General features: G+C 46.3%; 1 protein-coding gene across 4 annotated transcripts in view; it reads left to right on the top strand.

Annotated features, from left to right (window-relative positions):
• LOC114869440 (cell adhesion molecule 2-like) overlaps nucleotides 1-24,479 on the top strand; it is a 135,289-nt gene that overhangs the window by 7,279 nt on the left and 103,531 nt on the right. Inside the window, exon 1 of one of the 4 annotated variants that reach the window (XM_029173689.3) lies at nucleotides 14,011-14,112. The exons of 2 other annotated variants lie outside the window; for them this stretch is intronic. Coding sequence is in view for 1 of the 2 variants with exons in the window: in XM_055514424.1 (XP_055370399.1) it covers nucleotide 22,479 (1 nt within the window). In the remaining variant the exon portion in view is untranslated. Of the gene's footprint in view, nucleotides 1-14,010; nucleotides 14,113-22,457; nucleotides 22,480-24,479 lie in introns of those variants that run through there. One more of the 4 variants, XM_055514424.1, reaches the window with a different exon arrangement.

The raw sequence follows: 24,479 nt of genomic DNA, 5'->3' as shown, positions 1-24,479 counted from the left end.
GAGCGGCAGCATTCATAATGCGCCTTAGGGATTTCTTCTGTGTGTGTGTGTGTGTGTGTGTGTGTGTGTGTGTGTGTGTGTGTGTGTGTGTGTGTGTGTGTGTGTGTGTGTGTGTGTGTGTGTGTGTGTGTGTGTGTGTGTGTGTGTGTGTGTGTGTGTGTCCAAGCTAGCACGTAGCACAGAGAAATACACAGCCCTCTGCACCATCTGTCTCTGTTTGCCACATTGCAAATCCATTATATGCTTCACAACATTATTCCCCCCACCCTAAGTGGCACACACCCCTAAGCTTACTTCCACTATCCTCCTCAGTGGAACGGTGACAATTTGCTACCGCACACACATCTTTGTTAAAGATGCCGTGGCACGTTTCCAGCTGGATTTTAATACATATTTTCACGCTCCATTTGGATTTTTTGTAAGTTGGTGTTTAGCATTGATGCTTTGAGATTTTACAAGCCCATTTGCTTGTTCGGGCTGCTTGGAGAGGGAATACGGTAATTTCAGCTGGTCCCCGTGGTCCCTCGCCCTGGACCCTCTTAATCCTGCCTCCTCTAGATTAATTTTTGCGTCCGGCCGGGCAGGTTTAACCCGCGTGCATGCGCGCTGCATGAGCCTGGCTTAGGTTTGGCTCAGTAGTTTTATAGCGAACTCATCTCCAGCTCTAATCAAAAAGCTTCCCCGGCCCTGAACCTCCTGCTGAGGAAACAAAGAAGTTATTATGTTTTTAAATGGTCTCCAATTATGGGTAATTTCTCTGTCTATCTTAAAGCTATTTGCTTTTCTCTCACTTCGCTCTGGCTGGGTAGAGCGAGCACTGTGTTTTGCACAACAACAAGCAGACAAGTTGGACGTACGGCAGATGCATTGTGCTGGGAAGCAGAATGGCCTCCATTCTTCGCTCTGCTCTCTCTGTCTCTTCTCATCTCTTATCATTAGAAAAGAGAAACACTGTTAACTCAATTCCTCCTTTATCTTCCTCATTAGTGTTTGTCTCACAGTGCACTCAATTACTCAGTCCATCATTCTGCTATACCCACAAGTCAGAAGCCTCCACTGGCTGAAATGAGTTAAGACTCATTAGGGACTAAAATTGGGCCTTCATGTGCTTAACATAAACATTTTGAAATGATATGGGCTCTTGCAGCACTGCTTCTGTATTTTGCCATAATTAGGCTTCATCAGTCGGCAGCCTGGTCTTCCATCTTTTTGCTTACATAGCTCTTAGGCTGCTGTGGAACTTCAGCATTTTAAACCTTCGATTTGAACCAGGCGCAGCTAGATTAGTTTTGATAGATTGAATTTCATGTCTAATCCTGACTTCATGTTCTGGCTCCTGGCAGCAGTCGGTTAGTATTGGACTGTATCATATTTAGCTTCTACAAAATGTGTCGAAATCATTGTTTTTAAGAAATTGTTTCTCCTTCTGGCCACTTATCACATAAGATTCTTAAATTACTACCTTTACTACAACTGCAGAGTGCCAAAGGCTCAAAAATTTAAACACAATTTCACAAACAAGACTTGTTTACTTGTCAGTAAATGAATTTCGTTGATGTTGCTTTCATACATTTCACTTTGTCTTTCATTCTAGTTTGCCAACATGCTAATGCTACTGTAGGTGCATCCACTTCAAATGGACCCGCTAATGCTAATCGCCGCTAATCCTCTGCGAAGCGGCGTCACTGCGACATTATCATGCGACTCTGTCACCGAGATAGCGGCGGAGCGAGCACAAGAAAACGCTAAATGAAGACATCGCAAATATTAAATCAGAAGCGCTGACACGCATTAATCCTCCCAGCAGTGGTCACCTTCCAACACCCGCTCCTCTGCCCACACACACACACACACACACACACACACACACACACGGAGCTGCCGACATGAGCTATTATTGAAGAGTCAAACCCAAAATCTCCAGGCACGGCAGTCATAATGAGACAGTGTTAAGCACAGTTGCACTGAGCTGGTAAATTGTAGCCTTCTCTCCCGGACTAAGCATTGATCCTAAGCCCTTGTCGTAATACACTGGTCACCCTAATCCTGACCTTATTAAAAGTGAGCCTCTAACCAAAAAGGAGCCATATCTTTAGACTGTAGCAGATCCTCCATACAGCTGGTCCTACTGGAGCCTGTTTGAGACGAGGTGACCTTCACACGCCTTAATCCTGTAGCCACCTTTTACCCACATAAGCATAATGATCAGAGAGCTCAGGTTGCTTCAGAGCTGAATTTGTTATTATTATTTAGAAAGAAGGGAATTAATCCTGTGAAAACTGCAGCAGAAAGGACTAATACTCATGACTGCGTCTTGGCTTCTCTGTTGGACATGGAGCATTTTAGTATTTATCCATATTTAACTGTGATATGATATAAAATATATATGTACTTCTCCAAATAGTAAGAAGATAATAAGTAATAATACACAATCTAGCTACAGTATAACCATTACAATCTCATGGAAAGAGCTTCCTGTTAGAGATGTGTTTCATAGAAAGATTTGACCATCTTAGAGAATTCAGTTCCACTCACAAGTAAACTGGAACATATTCTGTAAAAGATAAAGAATTTAATTAATTACAGTGTTCTCTCATTAATACTCTTAATAATCTCGCTGTTGGACTTGGATTCTTGCTCTTAAGGTTTATTACGTCTGCAGGGAGATATCGCTGCTTTTACATTCTGGGTCTGTCCCCGACGGCACTGAAATAAATGACACTCCAGCTTAAAATAAGCAAAGAGCTAAAATGACTGACATGCTCCATTGTAATTTGTACCACAGATGTTTTATCAGCTATTAAAGAAGACTAAAGCAAAAAAAAGAGACTATTACAGAATATACTTCCACCAGCCATGTATTTGCTAAATTGCACCAAATTAGGCCTTTATACAATGTTACTATATCAAACAGTAATGTTACCTCAACGGCTTCCATCCCTTCCTCAGCTTGATGAGCTAAATTAATAGCGTAATCCTTGAAGTGTCAGCAGTTCTCCTGATACCCTGTGGGTACTTGTCATTCAAAGGAGAACACCTTTTGATAGGAGCGATAAGAGGAAAGTGAAAGGTAAGAGGGAAAGAGATGACAAAGGCAGCAGAAAATGCACCGGGGGGAGGTGATGGGTTGTTTTGAAATATCGTGTGAGTGTATGTTGTATCTGTGGCTTGACTGGGATCCTGAGTGACATCTTACTGGCCACTGCTGTGCCAGTGCCTTCCTGGCCTCGCTGTGATAAGATGAGATGAGACAGGGATGGAGGTAGCATCAAAACATTGTTGGGGATGTGTGCTACAAATGGATTGGAGGTGAGGGAGGGTCAGGGAATTAAAGGGGCGGACGGGCCATGATACAGGAATTCCTGTGTCACGTCTGCTCACACACCGGAAATTGGACAGATTGGCGACAGATTCCCACAGAGAATTTAAAAAAGGCATATGAAAGTAAACAAAGATGAAAAGGCACAAGATGGAAATTAACCTGCCTGTAAACATTTTTGATTTTGGATGATGCATAATAGCATAAAAACGCTTCTGATACCAACTTTTCTCTCCCGTTTCTCCTTGATTGAATTGGCGTCCAGATAGAAATGCAAATGCCTGCTGTCAAAAACACTGTCTTTATCTACATTTCTCTAGTGTGAAGAGGAAGTCGGGGTTTTCATTCCTACTTGCCTCTCAGTTTTTTCCACTTTCTCCACTCTCTCTCACTCGCTCCCTCCCCCCTCCTCCCCCCAACACCTCACTCACCAGCGTCACCCAGAGCTTTCATCTTGGCAGGGCGCTTCCTTTATGAGAATACTCCAATTGGCAGACAAGCGCCCTTGTCAGACACCATTCATCGCACTTGCATAGATATGAAAAGTGTTTTAACAAGCACCACTGAGTTTGTGGTGCAGCGGAAACTGCATACCAATGGCGAGGCAGACTCTGTGACCAAATTAAAGAAGTAGTGAAGTTTGGAGACAGTTATGTTGATGTCCTTGTCAGACATGAAACTTTCACTGCGTCGGCCCCCAGGTAGTGACTAAGCGTTTGCATTGCTTTGCTGATACAGTACCTGTGGAGAATATAGACGCAGAGACACTGAAGTGAAGTTAAGTAACCCACTGACTTATCATATTTTCTGAATTACATGCTTTGAGCTGGTTCAGAATCTGTCCTTCATGGTAGAATTCTGCTGTTGAGGCTGGTCTTACGTTAAATGTGCAATATGTTGAGCAATACTACTGTTATTTATGTCAGAGCACAGTGATCACAGTCGGCTTGACACCGACATAAATGTATCATTACCGAGGCCTCATTGTGCCTCATCTCTCACGGCAAGTCTGGAAAATATCACATCAGGATTAGACATGAGTGAGATAAATAAAGGCGCGTGTAAGGATCTGTCATCACGTTGGTGGGGTTCTACTTTGTTGAGCGCGGTTTGATAAACTGTGGCTTCCTCCTCTGTCGTCTCCTACGGCAGCGAAAGTAAATGGCTTAAAATGAGGTGATGTCATCATTACTGAGTGTTGTACATCCCCCGTGCAATGATCTAAGCCGCGAGGATACTGTCTCTGAAAATATATGAAGTGCTTGCTTTATAGAGCATGACATATAATTTCCTGTCTTCAGAAGGATACATACAGTGCTGTGTTTCCATCGCATCGCACCCAGGCTCCTCTGATGGAACCGCGATTTAACTCTCCGCGTCCTCTCCGCTCTCTTCCTCTCTGTCTATCTGTGAATGAAGTGAGGCTTCAGCTTTATCTCACCGAGGGTAATTCAGCAGCACAAAGGTTACGTGCATCCGAACGGCATTCATAATTAGCCTCTGTCTGAGGCCCGCGTCAGTTCTGGTCTGAGTATTTTAGGTTCCTCCCTGTATTAAAATGTCTCAATGTTATAAATTCCCCTGATGGAGTCGAGATCACTTGCAGACGTTATCTTGCAACATTACCATGGCAGGACACAGATTGACAGATGGGTACAGAATCTTTTCAGGCACTTAGATGAGTTTGCAAAGGTAAATAAAAAGCCACAGAGACACCATATCCACACCTTCATTGCCTGCTTCCACGTATCCATAGCTACCGCTCGCTGTTACTGCCGCCTCTTCATAAAATGTTTCCTATAAAAAGTGAAACTGTTAGTTACTGCAGCTTTAATATTGACTTGGAGCTGAATCCCGGTCTGAGGGCTGCCTTATGATGAGTAATAGAGGAGGTGGGTGAGTGTGAGACAGCAAAACGGTAATGACAACTACTGTGGATGAAATGCCAAATGTGATTGGTTGAACTAGAGAATCCATGCGTCCAGGTTGATCGAACCTGAACTCACCAGCTTTTAGATGTTGAACTCAAAATATCTGATTTAATGTAATGGGGAGCAAGAGCATTGTAAAACAGCTGACATACGCAGTAACCAGTGTTTGCTGGATGGTACAAGAGAGGACACTTGCTGTAACAGAGGTCAGTCGCAGGTTCGGGGGACTTGTTGCTCTTATTGTATTTTGCATTAGGATGCGGAGCGGGAGAGACGCGGTTGGCGTCATACGACCCTCCATGATCTGAGTACGGTTGGCGTCATACGACCCTCCATGATCTGAGTACGGTTGGCGTCATACGACCCTCCATGATCTGAGTACGGTTGGCGTCATACGACCCTCCATGATCACGCGTCCTTCGGCGAACGCGCGTCCACTCAGTCTCCTGCAGTGGTAACATGACTTGTTTACAGTGTCTGTAGCGACAACTAAATGAAATCACATTTCCCATCAGTCAGTGGGCTAATTGAGGTTAGCTCCTCCATTAGTTATCTGCTCACATCTTCTTTGTAGGGAGCCAGACCGATCAATGCTTAGCCAGAGTTGGATACTTGTGTAGGTGCAGACACACACACACACACACACACACACACACACACACACACACACACACACACACACACACACACACACACACACACACACAGTTCGAGGTATACAACTTGGCAGATGCAGTAATTTAGCATCTCTTTTTGTCTGTTCTGTGGCCAAAATACTTTTTTTTGTAAATTCCAGCCGAGCTTCTTCTCTGTGCCAGCGCTACGCCGACGATCTAAGCAGGACGATGCGTTCAGTGCAGCGGAGGGAGAAGGTGATACGATCGAGAATAAAACTTAAACTGCTCGCAAACGTGCGCTGTGAGTGCGAGCGAGCTGAGCTCCGTCGCCTCTATCTTTTGTGGTATAGGAAGGAATCTGGCTGTTCCCACAGTCTTGGCAAATCCTGCCTTTCTAAATCCTTTGCTCAGTAAATCTGTTGTCCTGCCAACGGTGAGTGAAAGCACAGTGGAGCATTATGGGCCAGTCATGCATGAGTAACGAGGGGCCCCTCAATCTGAGTCTGTGTGTATTTTCTCTACTGTTCTCCTTCATGGAAACATAGTTATTATGCGGTGGCCCTAAGTGGCCCTCTACTCCAGTTATTGCACGTGCGCTCGCTCTTCCTCCTACTCACACACTACAGTATATGCACAAATAAAGCACCTCAGTGTTCATTACAACTTGCTTCTGCCATTGACTGTAATGAACACGCCCACGCCATCCTCCAGCATCCTGTTGCCCCCCCCCCCACCTGAATTTCCAGGCATGATCCGCCTGTAAGTTTTCATATTCCGTACGGGAACAGGTTGTCGCCAGCAGCGCGAGCGGAGACAAACCTGACTCTTTTTAGAGAGAATCAGGATGTGACAATTTTCAACACACCAGAATGGGATCATTTTGCTGTTGGACGAGACGGCGGTTCGGCTTCGCTGCTACGAGGATTATGGTGATACATTAGTCCAATCTGTGTTGATCTAGCAAAGCAGGAGATGAACGGCCCATATGTCAGATTGTCATTTGGATTGGTTTGACTCGTATCATGTTTGATTTGGTCCAGTGTATTTTGGCAAAGCCTTGAAAGCTGAGCCATATTTAGTTTTCAATGCATAACACGTGTCGGTGCAGAAAATTGGTACAACAGTCATGTACAGTATGGCTTTTAATGAAATCAAATGTAGCATTGTATGGGTGTAAAATACAGGCTCTCGCTCTGTGTTTTATTCAATTTCTAATAAAAGGAGATGGATTTTCTTTGAAGCAATTTGAGCTCCGAGCCTCTCTTCTCCCCAACTTCTGCCGACGTCACGTACTGCAGCGCAAACGCGCATTGATGCTCATCAGCAGAAATGGAAGCGGCCCAACGTGGACAGGATGTTGAAGTGGACAGTACCAGTGGAGAGAGACAGTCCTGTAAATACAGATGTCCTTGCTTTAAACGCCATCCACCTGAAATTTGCAGTAACAAATGGATTCAGTTGAGGATGGAAGGTGTGAACAACACGAGATCCGACCAAAATAAAAATAAAATCAACCGTTTTTCCACAAGCGGAGGGTTTTTAATGCTAATCCCACCCTCAGCTGACTGGAGGTTTCACACGCACAGGTCCTGGTGTGTGTCTGATTTCAGCCCGTGTCAGTGTCTCAGGCACACGCAGGTCAGATGTAATCAGCGTGTCGCTCTCACACCCGCAGACACGCACCTTTAACCAAGGTCGTGTGGAGCTCATCCAGCATGCTGAGGTGCGTTTGCTGATGCCGCATCGCTCTTTTTTCTGCCCCCCTCCGTCTCCCCGTTCTCACGGTTGGTTTTAGCGTGTTGGGATTTTGCACACATTATTGTGCGTTCGCCTGTGTGTGTGTGTGTGTGTGTGTGTAAACGCTCAGACTTGCTGTCCTTTTTCATGGCTACAGGAGCCGTTCTCTCTCTCTCCTTGCTATTTTTGTTGTGCCTCAGATGCAGCGTGACTTTTTAGCCTATGGCACCGCACGGTGCAACGTAGCAGAATGCCTGCGCACAGGATTTGTGTTGGGTCTTTGTTTATGTTTGTTGATATGTCTGTGTCTCCAATCAGTGAGAACCCACTGCTGCACAAGATGTATAAATAAATGATTCAGTGCAGGCAGAGCCCTAATGGATTTAACTCTCTCGCTGTCGGTCCCCTGGATGTGTTTGTTGCCTCCGAGTGTGCGTTTGATATGAAAACCGCTAATGAATGGTTAAATAATGCACAGTAGTGACAGAGACAGAAGTCGTGAGGCTCCAGAGGCTGCGTTGCTGTTTTAGCCGCTCAGCGTGCAGCCAGCCTGAGCCAGAGCAGCTCTGCAGGGTCAGCTTGGCCCCCTGACAGGCTGACGAAGCAGCCGCTGTCTGTCAGGGACCAGGCCTATTACATGATCAGAGGCTGCGTTCCCCCGACGCCACTCTGGCTGAAGGGCCTCAACTCCCTCCTGGAGGCTGGCCCAGAGGTGGGTGTGTGTGTGTGTGAGTGTGTGTGCATGGAAAGCGGATATTTGATCATGTTCGACTTCCACTTCCAATTGCTTTCTGAAATGCTTGTATTCCACATAGAGCCATAAAGTGTTAAATCTCAGTTAACGAGCGGCGTCACACATGCGTCCTCATCTTAAATGTGTGTTACAGAGGAGTGGACCACGGGGTGTTGTGCTGTACAGTAACCCGGGAGCTTGATTTATTCCTACAGAGCCACCGTCAACACACATGGCTGTGAAAATGTCTTTGCATGCTGAGAGCCTGAGCGAGACAATGAATTCAGACCGTTCCTGTCAGCGCGACTCATTATTCGACCATTTGCTACGAAAACATACAGACACAGTGAATCATAGAGACGACGACTCCAACAAACTGTGCAGTTCACCGGATCGAAAGCTGTTTACCGCTTCTAAGCTGTCACTTTGCCTCTAAACACAACTCCCATGACCCGGTTTGACCCTGGGACTCTGAACCACATTTCTGCTAAACCCTGGGGTCGTACAGTAACTGGAGCTGCAGCGGTTTCCTTTCTTGTGGCTCTCGCGACTTAGGATTTTTGCAATCTCGGCGTGTAAACAGCACATTCAACTCATCACACAGGCAATTGTTTTTAATGTTGCAAAAGCTAAAACATTTCGAACTTATTATTATTTCAAACTGTAATTCTCTACCATAGTGTGGAAAACAAACTAAAGCCAGGAGCCAGTGATTTGTCCATGTTTTATATATCAAAACATTTCCCAGCGCTTTATTCTCTACTGGCTTTCTGTCTTCATTTTGTTTTGTTTTCACCCACTCTGTCTTTGTGGTTGGAAACCATGAGTTGTTTATGGCAGACAGACAGCTCCAGATTTCATTAGACAACCATCCACAACAACACTGCATAATGCCATCTCAGGCCCATTGTGCCGTTTGTGTACATGTGATCGCTCTTCTTTTTCTCTGTGCATTCAGTGAAACTGACGCACTGACTTTATAAAGTGAGACTGAATCTTTTAAAAGTATTGAAAAGTACAAAAGGTGCACGTTTTGTGGTGGAAATACTACAAGTAAAGTAAAAGTAAGAGTAAAAATACTAAAAGTAAACATCCTGCATTTAAAGTGCACGTCCTTGTTACACAATACTCACAATGAGCCATTTCACATCAGTGGATGACATTGGATCATACAGTACTAATGCATTAATGTGTGTATCATTGTGAGGCTGCAGCAGCCATCGATGGTTCTTATTTTAACACAGCGTATCTGTTTATTTAATATTTATACTTTATATGACCTACGTGCTGCTGGGGAGCCTGTGAATTTCACTCCAGGGATCGATCAGGTTTCATGATTCTACCTCCAGGTGGATTATCAAATCAATGTAGCAGTTAAAGTACAATATCTGCTTCTGCTTTGGATAAATGGACTGTGAATGCGGCCTGTGCTGTAACACTATAGCGGAACCATCCTGAGGTGCTTACTTGATCCTAACAGTGTTTGTAAATGGAATAAGTTGTTTGAAAAAGTAAAGTCATGACAACACTTAGTGTGTCTGACTGTGTGTAGATGTGTTGTGCATGCCTGTGCTTTAGAGTGTCATTAATCAAGTGGAGTATTATTGTTTTCAGCACCTCGCCCAAGTCTGCACATTACCATTTTAATGACATTACTCTCCTATTAATCTGCTTACCACACAGCCACTGGTGCAACTTATAAAACTATCAAAGAAGTACTTCGATAAAAGCAGAAAAAAACAAGGCCATAAAGAGACAGGGAACAGTAATTAAAAAGCCACTCTAATGAAAGAAAAGTCATAAACAAGAAATATGGGTGAAAGAATGGAAAAAGTGCATGTGCTGCAGACTCCAATAAGACATGAGACAAACAAATGGATGTTCTTTGCAGCACATCAGCGCCGACTGTGACTCTCCACGCCTCCAGCCATAGCCGCCATAACGGAAGCTTTATGCATCTCCCCAGAGCCTCATCACAAAACTGAATTAGAGCCGCCATCAACATCTCACGGTGGAGATCTAATGCAGGAGCCGGATTCCAATTGTTTTTAAAGTCCAAAGTAACTCGGCAGAGTTTTTACTGGAAGACTTCCTGCATCTGACTCCTAAAGTACTGGAGAAGTCCCTCGACGCTGCTTCTCTCCCGCTTTCTTAACCAGATGATGCTCTGATTAACCTTGGTTTCCAGGGCTAATGAATCTGTGAAATTCATTTACATGGGGTGGACGAGCAGGACTTAAGGGCATCTACTGTGATGAAGGGCAGGGGAGGCCCGTGGGCTGAACGTGGCTACTGCTCCTTGTAAAGCGAGGTCCTTCACCTCCGTTTCTCACACACATACACTTACATCATGAATATACAAGTCAAAAAGTCAGTTCAGATAAGAGTTCACAGTACAGATTGGCAAAAGAACTTATCTGATCCACTAATGCAATATAATAATTGTTTCAGTTACTTATTTATCACGTCAATGCTCAGATTAGTGATAATTATAATATGGATGTTGTTATGAAGCTGATGATTTCTTTCTACATTGTCTCTTTAGGGACTTCTTCTAGTCAAGACATTCATCTTCATGCATCCATCCCATTTTTCATCTCTGCATTTTGATTTTACGATGGAGAAATTTATGAAACAATAAGCACGTTCTTGCTGCTTGCCTCCGATTGCAATCAATCCTTCTTCATTAGCCCAATTTCCGAACCCTCTGCGTCAAAGTCAGAGACTTGGTTCAGTCCACATTAACACCGAATCACATCCTTAAATCAACCTGAACACCGACGGCGTGGACTTGGGTCGCAACCAGTCGCGATCGTTCGCCGGGCCTCTTGCCAAAAGAGAAGCGGAATAGAGGGAGACGTGTCAGGCAACGGCGGTGAACCAGAAACGACGTGGGAGTGAAGAGATGGAGAAGGACTGAATGAATGATAACCCGGGTGAAAATACACTGTACACGGTGTCAAGCTATTACAAAGAGTGCCGGTTCCTGTTTGTGTGGGCATATAGAAGCAGATAAATAAACAGAACAGACCCGTGGAGTCAGACATCCGCAACCGGCTCCTCCCTTCGCCTCGCTCCCTCGTCTCCTCCCTTTTCTCCATCCATATTATAACTCTTTCATTCTCTCTCTTTATTTTCTCAGCAAATTTGCGCAAGTGTCACTTTTGATACGTGCGTAGACGTTCTGACGCAAAGAGGATTCTCCAAAGTGACATCCCGGCAGCCCAAATGCGCTGTCCAAGAAAAGGTCTTATTGGCTTATCGTATGCTGAGAACACCCATTCACGTAATCCTTAAGCAGCTCCGATCCAGAACATCCATCCCTGTCAGCCATTGTTCTGTTGGGGGAAACGGATCGCGTTAGTGCGTTCGCCTGAATCTATCACCGCGAACTTCTCCGTCTGCGTCCGTACGTCGCTGGGAGGAGAATAGTAACATGGAAACGCGTGTTTGTTTAGACGGCGGCAAGAGGAGCGGAGCCCCCGTCTCATTCCACTGTAAAATGAACCAAAAGCTCGACTGAGTCCGTTGTTGTGGATAATCCAGCTACAAGGCTTTGGTTTTTAAAATGGGAGCTGAGTGGCTGTGGGAGCCGCAGAAGCCGGCGAGCGCTGCTGACATGTTGTGCCTGTTGGATCACGGCATCATGGCTGCCCCGGGACCGAGGGTCGGCCTTCACATGCTACGCTGGACCGGCTCGTTAACCCTTCGTTGGGAATTAGTGGAGTACAGTACAGTGGAGATGACCAACATTTCTGTAGTCAGGCTAAAGGAGCGTGTGTGTGTGTGTGTGTGTGTGTGTGTGGTGAGGGGGGGGTTCCCCTGGCAACCTGACCAGGGTCAGCGTGTCACGCTGCTTCACTGGGTGAGTGTGCTGCCATATGCAAATGAGGCCTGTGCCAGCCTTCAAACATTAGCATTGCTGATCATTTGCATAATACCAACTTTTGCTGGTGGAAAAATAGGCCATGAGAGCGAGAGAGAGAGAGGGAGAGAGAGGTGGCAAGAATTTGGATTTCAAAAGAAAGTCTTCTTGTTTCTCCTTTATTTTTTTCAACACCAGGAAGTATCAGGGGTAAGAGTTGGCTTTGACTGTTTTCCTACTGATACTTTATTAGATAAACACAAAGGTAAAGTTCTCTCTAACGTGCGGTGTCTAGCAGACAGTCACTGTGTTGAGTCATAATTGGCCCAACGTGCAAAATAGGTTATGTTTTCAGTTCTTTATATACAGTATATGAGTGTAAATATGTCTTTTCCTGCGTGTTTTTATGAGTCCAACGTGGAGTCCTCTCATCAGTCTAATGTTAAGTCGCTCTCGTTGTGGTTCCTGATATTCAGATGCCAGCGTGCAACTCTTTACCTGTGGGTCTGTGTCGCTGGTGCTCCATCAGCTTCACTCTCTGTATAAGCTGCATTGCTGCAGGCCGTTGGAGTCTCTATTTCTGTTGATGAATAAAACAAACATTCCTCCTGTGCTCATTAGTTCTGAGTGGTATTAATCCAGTGGGACGAGTAAAGGATGCCAGCATCACTGATGCAGTAGGATATTAGACTGCACAAGCATGAATGGAAGAATTAAAGAAATGAACTAGATTAAATATGCATGTGCAAATAGTCAAAGATCTGTATGTAGGTCAATATAGAAGTCATTTATTATAACAATCATTTCTATTGCTTAGTGTTTCATTCTCATCACTCAGTCTGCGGCGCTGCAGTCTGAGGGGCAGGTGCTCGCGCGTATGCCACAGTTTGCCTTTTAAAGCCCTTCTCTCGTCGCCTGCAGCACGAGGCTGTTCCCTCGAAGCGCCACAGGGAGGAAGCGGCAACAAGCAGCGGCCGCTTTCTCCCAAAACGCACCCACTTCCCACCTTCCGTCTAATTGTCCCCCCCCCCCCCCCCCCCCCCCCCCCAACTGACTGCCCGTTCTATTTTCACATTGAGCTACTGCCTGCGGTGAGAGCTCGAGCAACATCCCTCAACACACACACACACACACACACACACACACACACACACACACACACACACACTTTGCATTCACACGCTGACTGACTAAGTGTAACGAACAGTGCAAAGAAAACAAGAGAAGCATGATTTGTTTTTCCTTTGACTCACACTAACCATAATTGTGTTGTGAACTAATATGAAGCAATGGAACTGTAACGTATATTACGTGTTTGCTTTTTGATGCTTCTTGTGGTCAAGCGTTTGCATACTTTTCATTGTTCTGTGGCACCGATTTCATACTACAGGCCCTGTGTTTGACTATGTGATTAGCTGCTCGACCCGATAAGTTTCTCCGACGGACCTAAAGCTGACTTTTAGCATCACGCGCACCAACAGGTTGCACGAAGACCCGCCGCTGTGACAGTTCTGCTCATGTCGAGGTGTTCTTCATGCAAATGCAGTTCAAAAAGCAACTTAGCGCCGTGTGTGTTAGTGCGCACACTGTACGTGGGCACATGTGCCACTGAGGATCCTTTAATCCCATATGGCACCGCACATATTGTGACAGGGGCTGTCCCCTCCCACAGCTTTGATTCTGTGAGTGAAAAGATAATGATTTCACCTTTCACTTGAAATTCATTATCAGAGGGAGAGAAAGACAGGTAAATGACAGGTAATTGCTTTTCAGAGTCAACACCACTCTTCCTTCAGTATAGCAGAGCGAGCGAGGCGACGCGAGGAGCGGGAGAACGAGGAGGTGCGAGCGGCGAGACGGAGACAGAGTGGGAGGAATGAGAAGGAAAGGCTAATTTCCATAATGAAAAGGTAATAATTCGCGGTGTTAGTGTTAGTTTCAGTCTAGTGTCTGCGCCGTGTCAGCTGCTCGCTGGAGGTCATTGTGCGGTACCAGCCATGCATACTAATTCATTAACAAACCCTGGCCCCTTCTCAAGAATGTCAGCTTCACCTTTCCTTCCTCGCTCTCATCTCTCCATCCTCCCCCCCTCCCTCCCCCCCGCGCTCGCCATCCTCGCCCCCTTTTTCTTTTTCCCACATTTGTTTAGCTCCCCTCTCTCTCTCCCTCTCTCGCTCCACCGACAGGACCCATATGGCGAGAAGGAATACACAAATGAGTTATAGCCGCCGCCGCCTTCCGCGGCGTTTCACTCCGCTTCTTCTATCCTGATAATGTAACATCAATATAAGCCTGGCTTTTCTTTCCCTACAAACACTCCACCCAGTCACATGAATGATTTAGGAGCGTGCACATTGACTATCTGCCACCTGCCTTGGGCTCTGCTCAGGCCCACCTAGTGGCTGCTGGCCCTGCATGTTAATGCCTGCCGGAGAGCGACTCGCATGTTAACACAGAGCGGGACAGCGGACCGGCTGACGGAGTGACAGGAAGCGGCCGGGCCGCACCTCCACCGCTGCTTGAAACCCCGAAGCGGGACGTCGGGGAGGCGAGCGCGTGCGGCTGAATGAACCCCCCCCCTCACGCGAGTGTTAATGGGTAAATGATGTAATAATAGAGCTGAGGCGCGGAGTTACAGTAAATACTGACTGACGCTGAAATGTCAAGGCAAAGCAAAACACAGGAGCCGTTTTACTCGGCGGCGGAGGGGGATTTGTGGGTTTCTCCCACCGCAGCGACCCCTTCTTTTAACAGATGCTTTCGGGAAGCGCTGGCGACGGAGGCCGCCGTTGCTATGTGACTAATGGAAGCGCGATTGAAGTGCACTTCCCGTTCGCTAGCTTTAGGTTTGACTGCGTGTTCCCTCACGTGCAGTCGCCGCCGCCGCCGCGTTGCTCCCGTTGTGAAGGTTCGGTGGCGTCGGATCACGCGCTGCAACAGTGAGTCATAGAACAGGAAGAAGATGAGTTCTGTGTTCTAAATGTGGTCCCAAAGGTCACACATCTGGGCCGCAGGTCCAACACGAGCGAGTCTGGTTCTTGCACTGACCCTCCTTAAATAACACCACAACCCTTCATCACACTCTTGCTAGCATGTAAATAGAATTTCGTAGCTGAACGCTCCTCCCGGGTGCCACAGCCTCCGCGCAGAGCCGCTGTTCAAGCTCAGCCGCAAACGCACGTAATTGAAATTCATTGTATGCGTATGGTCACTTTCTCCCCATTAATTTTTGTTTCCATCTCACTTGCTTTTCTAAATAGACTTCATTCTTTTTCAATATAAAAGCATGTGCTTGAAGAATATTAATGTGTAACTTGCAGCGTGTTTTAAGAGGCTGAATACATCACGGCCTTTGGAAAAGACTGTTCCTGAATTTTTATTAATCAAGTCGACATCATTTTAAAGAGATTGATGCGTTCGGACTGGAATCTTTCTGGGTGATGAATGTGTATTTGGTAATAACGCACATCCTCCGCCCGTGTTTGAGCAACCCCATGGAAACTGAAATGCATGAACTGTACAATTCCAGGTGATGTAACTGCATCTGTTCTCCTCTTTAAGGTATTGCGTGCTTTCTGTATGTGTCTCTAGGTGAGACTGTGGTCTGCGTATCACTGTGTAACAGGATTAACCCAGCTGGGCTGCGTATCTCTTTCCACTATCTCCCACTGGCTATGCAGAGTGTGTCAAGCTGAGGAGGCTGTCAGTGGGTGGGCGACATATTCTTCACAACTAGAGGGGGATTTTATGGAGTCTGGCAACCGCTACAAATAGGACACAGGCAGGCAGCTCCCCTTCCTGTATCCACATCCACCGCCGTCTGGGCTTGTCACTACTAAAAGGGGAACAAAGGCGGGAGCAGCTAAGGGACTGGGTTGCTCTTGTTTGCAAGAGATACATGTTGTTAGAATGGTGCTTGCATTTTAACACATTGTTTTGTAGCATCGTCCAAATGGGCTGATGCTAAAGGTTGTGCAGAAAGTTGGCTGACTTCTATCTTTTTCTATATGTCCTATATATGAGAATATACTGTCTGTGCAGGTCCCTCACACGCACGCTTAGCAACACATTATTGCACTCACATATCTATACACACTGCAGCGGCCACTGTGCAACACATCCACATTTGCTCCCAGCTTAGAATGTGTCACTGGTGGAGAAGCAGAGAAGAAATCCAGAGGCGCATACGCTCAGAAGCAGTCATGTGCACCAACACTTGCAGACAGTTCAAGTGTTGTTGATTGCGCTCATTAGCACTCATAATCCTGGTTCCTGTCACCAATTGAAGCAGTAATTGTTTTGTTTTTTTGCATCCGAGGCTGTTGATAAGGAAGTTTCTGTGAGAGTGGAAGACTGTGTCACTTTCAAAAGCTCTTACCTCTCAATTAACGCAGGCATGCATTCATCCTCTGAGAGGAATATTTGACATGCTGTGTCGTGGAGGGCCAGTATCTTGCTTACTTTGTTTTTGCCTAAGTGGACAACATTACTTGCTCACAAGCGCGCACGCATAAGAGCAAGTGAGTGAGGGGAAGAGCGAGGCAGGAGAGAGATAGAGAGAGAGCGAGAGGGCGAGAGACAGAGAGAGAGAGAGAGGGGGCAGAGAGAATGACTTCCAGTGTTTTTGTGTTGGGCACTGAGGCATGTATAAATATTCTACTTGTAACAGTAAGTGGAAGAGACAGCGGTTGTCTGAGTGCCCCCCCCCCTTCTCCTCTGCTCCCCATCTGGATCAAGCTCTGTTGTTTGCAAAAAGCGAGTCTGCTGGGAAACGTACTTTTTTTGTTTAGTCATAGCTGTGAGTGTCGTTCAGATGGACGCGTTTGCTTAGATTGTGCTTTAAGGCTTCTCTTCATGTTTCAACCTTGAGCAGCACAGAGCCACAGTCAGAGTAACTGCTCAAGTGCATTTTGCTCGGTGCATCTTTAACTGTATTGAACAATGGAGTGGATAGCTGAATATCAATAGAAAACCTTTCTAAACAACCCTCAAACTTCACAGTATTCAGTCTCTGCACAGTAGGTGCTGCGTTCACTGACAATCTGAATATGCGCCGCCGCTGTGGACCCGCCGGGCCCAAAACGAATGGCTGCGAGCGGCGCGGGAGCAGCGAGCGGCTGCTGTTGGACATGGAGATTTAAAAAGCCAGCGTGTCGTCTCCAGCAGCGGATGCAGACAAAGCCGAGTAGCTACGGGCTACGAGGCTCCACAGGGAGAAATACAAACAGAAATACACAACTAAATACCCATGAACGCAAATACATTATACATAGGGAAACACAGCACTGAATGTGTTACACTAAATTATAAATACAACATAGGCACAGACAATATAAATACAACCCAGGGCCTCTGGCTTCTGCTTTACTGTATCTGCTAATGAACTGTGAAATACATCTTGAAAGGACAACTGCCTGTGCAGACGTGCATGTGTGTGTGTGATCATCATTAACTGTGCAATTACTCCGCCAGTTGGTGGACAGACACGGGCCACTCTGGGGACCCGCCGCCTCCCCCGGGTCGGCCATGGGGGACAGAGGACCCCACAGGGGGCCGTCGACACCTGGCTAGCTCTGAGAGCGTCTGCGGCTCATCTGGTCCCTTTGTCTCGCGTTTCGACGCCGAGCGCGGAAGCCGAGCGGCGCAGAGGAGGGCTTTTATGTAACGCAGCGCCGCTGGAGGTATTTGTTTGTGCACTTCCACGAAAAAGATGAAACCGCCGCCGCTGTGATGATGCACGCGTCTCATGTCGTACTCGCTGCCTGCGCGCGTAGCGTTCGGAAGCGGCGGCGAGGCCGCGAGGCGCCGGCGGTGCGTTTAGCTGCGTTTCGGGCGCGGTTCACGCGTTGCTACCTCCAGCCTCTGTTCTCGTGTTAGGCGCTAATGAAACATTGATGCTAAAAGGAGCCGCGGCCTTGATGGAGCAGATGTGACATGTTTGTCGAATGACCTACTTCTATCCTTATTAGGAATTAAAATTGTATGACGGCGACTGGAGCGGCTAATGAATGTTACATAGAGGGGGGAGCGGGGCCACGAGGAAAAGCGGAGGTCACGGTGGACGTTTCCTGGCGCGGGCAAACGCGTAAACGAATGAGTTCACGTGCCCTGAAAGACCTGCATCAATCTAGACAATAAGTGCAAGAAACAAATGGTAATGCTGACCCACTCACCACCCACCACGTATGAGGACTAATGGCTCTTTAATTGGTTGAGTGTTTGCGGGGAGGCAGCTGCAGACAGATGCGATGCAGCTCTGCTCTCCGTAGGAGGCGAGAGCCGGGCTCTAATGGTCTCGTATGGAAACCCGGGCCCAGAACCGCGCTGGAGATGCTGCCTGCGCATCAGCATCCGGGCCCTGTGGCCACTTTGCTACTGGATCAGTCGGCGTGGGAAGGAAGTCGACTGAAGAAAGATTAATTCCCACATTTTGGAGCGGGTCCTTTTGTGTGAACGTGAGCGGGCTCCGTGTCGGCCGCTTGTGGTAACAGAACCCGTGACCTCGTGGACAAACGCGGGCTTTGAGTGGGATGCTGGTTTTGATAAATGGACAGTGGCTTCTCTCAGGGAGAGTAGTGCCTGTCCTGCCCCCCCGCCTTCGTCTCCCTCTCTCCGTGACTCCTTCCTTCCCTCGTCCTCCCTCTCTTTGTCTCGCTCCGCTCTCTCTCCATCTCGCCGGCTCCCTCCGGCTCAGTGAGGCACAACTGTGCGTCGTGAGAGATCATATCCTCTTGACCTTGCTCCAGGAGTTCTGATATATTTCATCTCTCATCGATTTTCTATCCTCTGCCTTTTTTTCTTTTTTTTTTATCGCCCACTCCCTCCCTTTCCCACCGCCATCTTTCTTCCTCTCCACAAAATCATTTTCATCTCTCATCCCCGTACAAACATACTAACAGAATTTCTATTAGTTAGAAAAAAAGCAAGAAAGTAAGGGGATGAGGACGGGATTGCATTTTCCATCAGAGTGAATTCTGAGAACATGTCCACAAACAAATAGAAAAATACAGGTATGCCAGCGAAGTAAAGATGAGAAAAGAGGCGCAAAGAAAAATCAATACACTCATGCACGCATATGTGGACACACAAACACATGCACACACACAATGAGAGGCATGTTTTATGGATGGGCCCTACGTACAAAGCAGCCATTTACCTCTATATAATAACAGCAGCACTTCTCTGCGAGGTCTCTCTAAACACTGAGGTGTCACTGCCCATGAAAGGACAGTAGAGACACATAACAACTTCTTTCAGCCGGCGACTTTTTGACCTCCGTGCCCCCGCTAATGTATTTAGACTACCACAGTCTGTCCCATTAGCTTCAGAGCTGTCAGGGGCCACGGGGTCACCCACCGTTTGCTGTACCAGTCAGGGTTCAGGGTCATTGCTAAGCAGCCGGCACAGGCGCCGCGTCTACTGTCCGCGGAGGTGGCCGGGCTCACGACCCGCTGCCCCGCGGCATCTGGGCCCGACCCCACCTGTCACTCAAACGCTTTCGTGGGCTCCCATTGGTGGGCGCCGTGGCTCGTTAGGGACAACAAGACACGCGCCTCTCAGATCGCGTCCTCCCCGCATTTCTGCTCATTGCTCCTTTTGATGGACAAACGCTGGCTGTGGAGGGAGTCCACCCTGCTCCGGTCAGACACATGAGCGAGTCAACATTTTCGAGGGAGGCTTGGCACAAACAGAGCAGCCACAACAGGCTCTATTGATTCAAAGTGGATTATGCAATATCTCCCTCCATCTTCCGCCATTACAACTAATTATTCTCTTAATTTAGCCACCAGCAGAATCTGGCACGTGTGCATACGCATGCAAGCACTTACGTATTCAAGGAATCAATGCATATATATTTATTAGTAGAGCGCTAGAGGTTTGATACCATTTCAATAACCTTTGTATTGAGTAAATATTCAAATAAGATTCTTACATAACCCCCATTGTTTTTAGCAACAATGCCTTTTGATTTGCCTTAGTTCTGTGTTGTTTTTTGGTATATGAGGAGACAGCGGGGTCAGTTCAGTGTCAGTCCACATTTATGTTTATGCCCCCACAGCCTTTTCTTTGTTACCACGTCTTTTCTGCCTCTCTCCTACAGTAATGTGCGCTGGCACTTTCCAGCTTTCTCCCCTAATTGGAATTTGGAGAGAAACACAGTTAAATAACAAGACGAGGACTCAATAGACAGCGGATCACAGCAGGTCTGCTGCTTTTGTGTGGATTACATATCAGACTTCCACAATAAATGCTTAATAATGTTCTAGAAACAGAGTATTTAGCACAGGACGTGGACGTTTCTGGATTATTATTCTTATTATTATTTCTTCCGTCTGATTTAAATTGCGTCTTTTTAGTTTCGGGGTGTGAAAGAAGCAACGTAATGCAGCAATGCACAGTAAACATGATCCATCCGCCAAACAGGAAGTCCAAATCTGCAGGCTATAAATATGATGACAGAGAAGATGTATTTTTCTTCTCTGATAAGGAAGAGGGAATGTTGGACTGCAGGCTAGATCGCAGTGACAGCAAAAAGAGGCTCAATAGTTCTGCAAGAAAATAATGTTGACACGAGATTATTAGTGATGTTACATTATGACCTGGACAGGTGCCATAACTACAGTCCAATAAGAAGCACTCTCCGTTGATGTCTACATTCATTTTGCTCTAGGTGAGGACACGACAGACCATAATGTCCGTCCTGGAAGCTGCGGTGTGTGTTCATTAGGCCGGTTAGAGGTTGTCCATGGGTGCTGTACATGTCACTGGCGCTAGCAGGCTGAGAAGCGGACCTGCAGACACGGCTTCCTGCTTTTCATTTGTCCTTTCCTAATGTAATAAATCACGTTTAGTGCACTGGTTCTCAGATCGATTTGTTTTGTAACAGGGATTATTAGGAAAATCAGAGTTAATCATGTGCACAGAGAGTTCAGAAATTCTGCAGTTATTGGTGTCATTTTGCCTCCAGTAATAACAAGCCTGTTTTAAAAAACGACTGTAACAACATTCAGTGAGATGCTCAGTTAAGGCCCGTGTTGCAACTACTTTTCTGAGGGAATTTATCACAGAAAAAGTTGGAATAGGACCTGTTTATACAGAATGTGTGTAATTGGTTTTGGTTTTGTGGTTTTAATGAGGTGAGCTCTGGCTCAGCTGGGCTTTGTGTTATTAGCAGACTTTTCTATCAGGTCGCATCGATCACAGCGAGCCAAGGAAGGTGGAAAGTTGTGCTGGTCAGGAGACGGCATTCTTCTGTTTATTTTAATGGGGCTTTCACAGAATCCACTAGTAATTCGCAATTATCTCTTTAAACTAGACAATGGGCAGCAGACAGTCTTTGTTTTGCACAATAAGCTGGCGTGGCTTCTTGGTTTAATTGGTAGTCGGAGCTTGTTGTATTGGTTTGAGCAATGACCTATCCGCCTGTGGAGCTTTGGCACAAAACAGAGAAAAACAAATGTCCAAGGAAATGCGACCTGATGATGACGCTCCTCCAGATGCTGAGATTAAAATGGTAACTAATTCTACATGTAGTTCTGATACAGCAAGCTGCTTTATTGGCATTTTTATAATGTAAGATGAGGTGTAATCATTTTTATTATCGGGCTCGTCTTGTCTTTGTAAAACTTAATATCCAGCCATTTTCACAACAGCTTCAGTGCAAATTGTGCCGTACTCTACTAACACCAAAAGCCTTCGAGCGTTTGCTATGGAAATGCCTTTCCATGGATCACTTTCTCTGTATCTGGTCCGTGGCTGCAGCTAACCCTGCCCGTGCCATTGCAGATAGTGGAGGACATGGTGGGAAGCTTGACCCCTGTGTATTTTCACGGTTGACTGACAAAAACCCGAGTCTACCTGTCCCTCTGGAGAAGAGAAGGATTGTAGAGTGCAGGCCATGACAATCTATTCCCTGTGTGCTCATGGTCGGCCCCCCGTGGCCAGTCAGTTCAGCCGCTGACATTTACACACAACTCACTTAGTTTGGAGGAAGAGGACGGATAGAAAAACGGCGAACAGATATGAGAGATATCTTGCGTGAACCTAAATAGATAAATGTCTTTCAGGTTGTAATGACCCCGGCAGAGTTCTCTGCGCTGTGTGAATATTTGATGTTATGCTGTTTGGTCATGATAGCAGTAGTGTGATGCTACTGGGATAAAGTATATACTGTATGTGATTCTTTGACTCTGACCTTTCTCTCTTTCTCTTTTTCTCTTGTAGGTGAGTGCCAGCCTCCTGACATGGTTATGAGCAGCACTGGGTTGATCAGCACAGTATGGACTTTACCTCATTTAACATTCAGTTTTGTCTCCACTTCTTAGTTCCACTTGGTAAATTTAGTACAATTCTTGAGGGCATCTGCACTTAACTTCCACGAGTAATGGCTGATTTTATGTAGTTGCGGGTGCTAGAATAGATAATCATTAGGCATATGCACTGGGCACAGGCATTGCTTAAGATTTAGTGTGCTGTCCATGGTGCTGAAAACAAATCTATTGCTGCCAATACATTTGCACTCAGTTGTGTAATAGGCCCATTGTGTGCGCAAGAATCTGCGGTAACATGTGCCAGTGTGCGGCCGTTCATCTTCGCACCGTGTGTGTATGTATCAGCGCGTGTGTGTAGCTCCATTATCTTTGCGTCTGAGCAGTTTTCCCGTCCCATGCATCATCCACCCCCGTCTGTCTCCATGTCAGGCCTGATAACAGCTCCTATTGCCCACAGAGATGACTAATCAATAACACACAACCATGGGAACAACAGCTTGCTGTCTACACACACATGCGCACACACTCACACACACACGCACTCACAAGTACATACACACAAGGCGGAAATATTGGCTCACTGTCCGCAAACAATGCATTGACTGCTGTGGGCTGACAAAGAATCTGTTGTTTTCTGATTTCAGGATATCTGGAAAACTCACACTTCCTCAGCACCACACAACACACCTTCACATAAAAAATGAATGCACACGCACACACACACACACCAGCGTGCCAATAGAACCATCATCAGTCATGCTTTATCGGGCTGACAGTTTCAATGTGCGGTGCTGAGGATGTTTCTTTTTACAAAGAATCTCCAGTTTCTTTCTCCTTGCATCACACTCGCCATTTGTTCTGTTGCCTTCTTATCTATTCGTGTTCCTCTCTTTAATACTCTCCTCGTACAAGCCTGTCGACTTCTGTGGAAGCTAAATCAGCGTCTCAGCTGAGTGGGAGTGCTTACTGATTTCACTTGATTCAATGCCCCTCACCTTCAATCAGTATCTCGGTCGGCCTCTGTGGAATAACAGAGGATAAATGACAATAAATGCATAAAAAGCCTTAGAAGGCACTGACAAAGCACTTTACCTTTGTCGCCTTTCTTTTTAGCCGCCTTTCTTCTACCTCTCTGTGAGGTGTAATTCCCCTAGACAGACTGGCCTGTATAAAAGCTTGTCTGCTGTCCTGATTCCCCCCTGAGGTGCCATTCTGACCCAATAACTCCTTCATTCCTCTCATGCTTCATTCACTCCTCTTTCTGCTTCCTTCCCTCCCTCTTATCCTCCTCTCTCTCGCTCTCCCCGTTGCTTCCCCTCTCTCCCTCCGGTGGCCAGAGTGCTGTAATTGAGTTTTTTATTCAAGTCAATTAAAAGTGCAGGCCAGCCAGACACAAAACAAGGCTGCATAGTCACATTTTTCCTCGGGGCTGCCTTGTTATTTATGTAGTCCACTCTTTATATCACTCAGTAGCTAAGAAAGTACAGGCTGTGTACTTTGATTTCATATGTGTCATTAAACTGTTTTGACATTGTTTACAATGTAATTTATCTTTCCCTATGACGCCTCCCCTTCCCCCAAAAGAAATCCCATTTAAATGGTAATTCAAACTTCCATTAAGTTAGGGCCGTACAGAAGTTGCTCTATTCCTCCCGTCTCCTCCGCAGCCTTCCGAGGCCTGATTGTTTACACCCAAAAAGCCAAATATTCATCAAACTGAAACACCGGCTGCGTTTATCATCTCTTCCTATTCTCATTTAGAATCATATTTAGTTAGCCTCCGAAGAGATGAATGATAGTGCTAAGTTCATGCGGATCATCTGAGATGATAGAGCATCATGACTATCTGCCATCTGCAGATGCATAATAACTTTGTAATCAGGAGGAAGAGGTCACCGAGGTTCCGACGAGTCGGCCCACTTGAGTCTCCGAGTCGGGTACAAATTGATATGCAAATGCTGACACAAACGGCGCCGCATATCAGAACTTAAATGTTTTCGCTCGTC

The sequence above is a fragment of the Betta splendens genome, chromosome 14 (genome assembly GCF_900634795.4).
Source record: "Betta splendens chromosome 14, fBetSpl5.4, whole genome shotgun sequence".
Classification (NCBI taxonomy): domain Eukaryota; kingdom Metazoa; phylum Chordata; class Actinopteri; order Anabantiformes; family Osphronemidae; genus Betta; species Betta splendens.
Note: the sequence above shows the minus strand (reverse complement) of the source record. Positions and strands in the feature narration are given on the sequence as shown.